This window comes from Eucalyptus grandis, chromosome 6 (genome assembly GCF_016545825.1).
Source record: "Eucalyptus grandis isolate ANBG69807.140 chromosome 6, ASM1654582v1, whole genome shotgun sequence".
NCBI lineage: Eukaryota > Viridiplantae > Streptophyta > Magnoliopsida > Myrtales > Myrtaceae > Eucalyptus > Eucalyptus grandis.
The window spans coordinates 8793131-8798278 of NC_052617.1; the positions used below are offsets into that span (position 1 = coordinate 8793131).

A 5148-nucleotide genomic window follows, 5' to 3' on the forward strand; every position below is an offset into this window, starting at 1 on the left:
ATAGGAATAGAGGAAACAAGAAACTAAATCCACAACACCAACACAAAGCCCATTCACACATGAATCCAAGATGCTTTTGTGGTCTACAAGAGTCGCATCCTTTTGAAATTGGCGTAATGGATAGGAGGGCTAAATTCACTAGATAGAGATTATCTTAAATATAAGGAGAAATTAAAATCTTAAGATTATCAAGTCCTAATTTAGAATCACCTGGAGTGGTAGAGTGGCGTAATCTTTGTGAGATATGAATCGCATAATTAGAAAAAGGCAAAATAAGCTTTGTCTACAATCCGTTAATAAACATGTGTAGATCAAAGCTGCTTATACATATACATAACAAAGTCTGAATCCAAATAACCAATTACTTTTAAGTTGTCGGTTCATTTACATATAAGCATGTAACCTTTTGTACCTTGAAGATACCTTATCATTTTCTTTGTAACTCTCTAGTGGCACATACTCACATTACTCTTATACTCCCCAACATTTCCACGGTGATTGCAATGTCAGGTTAAGTGCAAATTTGAGCATAAATCAAGCTTCTAATGACAAAAGTATATGAGATGTTTTTTGTTTGTTCCATTTCAAAATCGTTTTTCACACATTAGTTCAAATTAAACTGATCACTCTTCACAATATATGTTATACTTGATAAACAATCTTTCGTCTGAAAATTATAGGTTTCTTGAAGTAGTCCTAATATGCCTCGAAGTCCATCCTTGTGGATCCGAATACTAATGACATAAGCAGCCTCGACTATATCTTTCATATCAAAACTCTTAGAAAGAAATTGTTTCACTTCATATAATGACACTTTATCATTGGTTGCATGTATAATGTCAACCACATAGAGGACAAGAAAACAAAATTTGCTTCCATTATATACATTGGTCCATGACATTTTGCTTAAAACTGAATGAAGGGATGATATCTTTGTTTTTCCTTCCCGTTGGGTGGTCACATCTTGAACCGTTTCAAAAATCCTAAACTGCTACTTTTTAAAAAAAAATTATTTAAATATATTTTCGATATATTTATTTATATTAAACAATAAGTTTAAGTTTAGGATTTTGGACAATTTTCCTAAAATCAGGTGTTCATGGGCCATTTTTTTTTTTTTTTTTTTAATTTTGGTCTGTGTTCCGGCTAGTTGGACGGCTTAAGTTTGATACCTTCGTGGGACATATATTAGTACATGGATCACATTGGACGCTCCGAGAAATGATAATTATAGGCCAGGATCGTTATACCTTTGGTAAAAAGAAATCGTAAAACAATCGACAAACCCAATAACCTTTTATTTTAAAGAAAGAGCACGTTCACCAGTTTCTCGTAAATGTTTAGCCGGAGTATTATTAGTCCCTGAAATTCAACGCATAAGATTGTATTGGGTAGCTTCCAAGATTTTACAAAATTGCGTGTCCGATTATAAGGGTCGTCTAAATCGACCATTTACCTTTTGTTAATTGAACGTGATGGTCATTGGTTTATTTGGAATATAAGCACAATTAAAAGCATGTTGCCATAACGAGTATAGAAATATTTTTTCTGTAATCCACACGTGGTTTTCAATAGAATTTCTCTCTCTCTCTCTCTCTCTCTCTCTCTCTCTCCATTCCATTTTCTTTCCCTTTTCTTTTTGCCAGCAAGTCGTTGGCCACGGCTAGCGAGGGTTGCCTTGCTTAGATGTCTAGGTTGGCGATGAATTAGTACTAATTTGAAAAGATTTAGGAAGAAATTGGTCAAATTAAAACATTTAAAATTGAATTGATACCAATGCAATAATTTTATATTATTTCCATGTGAACTAGTGTGGATAACCTAGCGTGGATGAGAGTAAGATTTGTTTTGTACGAGACACCCATGACACGACCGATAGTTTCTTTTGATTGTTCTTACTGGTTGCTTTCTTCAAAGAGGAAGGGTCGAACGGATTCTCCTTGAGTGGTTGCCCGCCAAACATGGTCCATTCCCCTTTAATTGAGATGGCGATGGACGTAAATTGTCCCAACCGCCTCTTGCAGCCAGCCATATTTATATAATCCAAGCGAACACATTGCAAAGCAACTTCCGACGTTAAGAATTCTCAAAATATCAATAAATGGCAACCGTAGGGTGAGTACTAAATCTCTTTTCTGAAAATGTTTTTATTTTAGGCTCTCATATACATATTTATTTATTTATTATTGTGACCTTCAATACTGAGGAACGTGAATAACATCGCCTAGCCCAGGACACAGCATTAGAGGAGCTTAACGACATTCTAAACATCATAAAGCTTGGAGACGTACTCATGCTGAGTTTGGCTGAACAAACCAAAATGCTTATCAAAATGCTGCTAGAATTCTTCGCAAACCGAGGTAATCTTGACCGGATCCAGATTGCCGATCAAGTTGTGCAGTCAACGCGGACAAAGATAATATCGCAGTTGGAACGGGCTGGATTTGTTCTTCGAGGAGACTGAGCTGATCATCCGTTTTCCAGGAGCGTAATTTATCTTTTTTTTTAAATCCTTCAGCAGTGTAATGCTACTGGTCTGATTGACATGAGGGAGCGGCCGATCACCGATTTCCGTCAGGAATCGAGGACATCTACTTCCAACGTCATCTCCGGTGGGATCATGGGGGATTTGAGATTCAAAAAAGTGTCCCCATCCTTTCTGTCCGTATCAGGAGTATTCGGCCCAAGATTATCTCCATCCCCGTCGCCGACGGCAGCAATTTGCTCAAAGACCTTCTTATTAGCATCGATAACTCCTAAAAGACAGAACTTTTTCGCACACTCTGCACATGTGAAGTCTCCACAGTCCCCAGCTAAATCCGCCGTTCCTGCAGAACCCATTTTAACCCAGAATGAAGTAAACGATGCTAAAAAGGCACAAAAAAGGTTCGCATTAGCTCAACATTAAAGTGCTCTCTGCTCCTGGAAACTAAGAAACAGAAACGCACGAATTGCTTCTGTCGCCATGGAAACCCAAATTCTCTTCTTCCCACACAAGAGAACCAATTGCAACACAGATTACCCACCAATTTTTTTTTTTTTTTTTTTAAAGCAGCAAAAAACTGTTTTTTCGAAAGAAAACATCAACCGGCGACGGGAAAGCTCGGACGGCGCGAGCAAAAAGGGGGAAATTTCGCAACTTGGTATGAAGGGTCGAAGCTTCACGAACCTAGAAAAAAAAAAAAAAAAACCCACCAAGTGAAAACGAGGAGTAGCAATCTCCACAAACTCAGCAAAGCAAGGACAGAGAGAAATCCAAGAAAGGCGTACCCTCGTCCTCTTTCGGGAACTCGACCGGGACGGTTATTGGGGGGCAGGGCATCGTCTTCTTCTCGGTTCCTGCGGGACTTTCGAAGCAGCAGAAGCAGCAGAGCGCGAGGGCGAACCCGGATAAGGAGAGCGTCGACGGCCAGGCCAGCTCGAGCAGCAAAAGAGGGTCGACACTCGAAGGCAGGCTGTGCTCCCCGCTTTGTCGTTCCGGCAGCAGCGGGAGGAGGAGAAAACGGACACGGCGTACCTCTCTCCCGGCCGTTCGCGTCTGATCTGTCGGATCGGAATTTCCGTGCGGATCAATCAACGGTGACGATGCACGAAATAGTTCTGGAAAACCAAAACACTACATTGCTGAAGGATTAAAAAGAAGATAAATTAGGCTCCTGAAAAATGGATGATCGGCTTGGTCTCCTCAAGAATAAATCCAGCCGTTCCAACTGTGATATTATCTCTTCCTCGTTGTCTGCACAACGTGATCGGCAATCTGGATGCGGTCAAGATTGCCTCGGTCTGCAAAGAATTCTGGCATCATTTCGGTAAGCGTTTTGATTTGTTTAGCCGAACTCAGCACGAGTACGTATCCAAGCTTGATGATGCTGAGAATGTTGTTAAGCTCTTCTAATGCTCTATCCCGAGCTAGGCGATGTTCTTCACCTTCCTCAGCAGCACTGAAGACCACAACAAAAAATAAATAAAGATATATATGAGAGCAAAAATAAAAACATTTCCTGAGAATACTTTATGGGCACTCAGTATGTGAACCACCTCTGATGAAGAACAGCAATATTATCCTCGGCGGATGTGGAGAAAGAGACCGTGGAGAAGAGATGCAGCGCCACGCCCCACACATACATATATATGGGAGACTACAAATATATATTAACACGAACGAGCTGCTCTCCAGCCTACAAATTTTGCAAAAACGGAACATAAACGGGAGACTCTAGCTTTCACGCGAGCGGAGAGATGAAACGATTATCAGAGAGAGGGGTACCTGAAGAGCCTTCTCGATGTCGGCTTCGCTGCGAGCAGCGTCCTCGAGATTGATGGGGAGGGTGGGCAAGGCTTTGTTGACGCAGTAGATCTTCCTGAGCTGGATCTTCACCTGCTGGGTCGCGCCCTTGATGGGCGACCGAGGGACGGTGAGAGAGCCGTGGACGTCGACGATGGACTCGCGATTCGAGGAGACGACGAACTTCACCATCTGCCGGCTGACCAGTCCCTCCTTCTCCGTCACGACGCACTGCACGGTGAACCCCTTCTCCATCACCACCAGGAAAGCCATCTTCTTCCCCACCGCCCTTATCGTCTGGGCCCTCCCCCTCACCACCACGGTCTCATCCTTCATCTCCTCCGCGAGCGCCCTGACCGCCGTGTAGGGCTCTCGCACCTCCTCCTTCGACTGCAGCTCCGGCATTGGCACCTCCCCGTAGTTCCCCGCCAGGGGATCCTCCTCGTCCGGCGCCTGCGCCGGCGGACGAGGCCTCCTGGCAGCGGCGGAGCTTCTCCAGCTTGGCCTCCTCCTTCTTGGCGACCTTCTTGCTCACCTTGGGTTGTTGCTCCAGCGGCGGGGGCTTCCGCTTCCGAAGACATGGCGACGATCAGTAAGTTCCGAGCGAGCGAGAGGACGGAGAGATCGGCGACAACGTGGGAGGGAAGAGGTGTTGAGGGTCGCGGGATGTGGGCCTGTCCATCTACGTGCCGGAATAAGGCATTTATATAACATGGTCACGAATAATAAATGTCATCCGCCATAGAAAAAAATGGTTGGTGATATGTCACTCTCTCATGATCTCTCTCACAAGAGAGTGACATACTCTCTGGTTCTGGTAGGTGCACAATGACCGGAGTGTGACATCCTCTCTGGTTCTGGTA

At 43.5% G+C, this 5148-nt stretch overlaps 1 protein-coding gene across 1 annotated transcript; it reads right to left on the bottom strand.

Moving 5' to 3' along the window:
* Positions 1–2398: 2398 nt before the first annotated feature.
* LOC104428951 (aspartate--tRNA ligase 2, cytoplasmic-like) lies at positions 2399–4948 on the bottom strand. Its single transcript, XM_039315351.1, has 3 exons — positions 4268–4948; positions 3271–3941; positions 2399–2828 (listed from the first exon to the last, which is right to left on the bottom strand). Exons 1-2 carry the CDS (start codon positions 4688–4690, stop codon positions 3933–3935), a joined length of 432 nt encoding a protein of 143 aa, XP_039171285.1. The 5' UTR covers positions 4691–4948; the 3' UTR covers positions 2399–2828; positions 3271–3932.
* Positions 4949–5148: the final 200 nt, after the last annotated feature.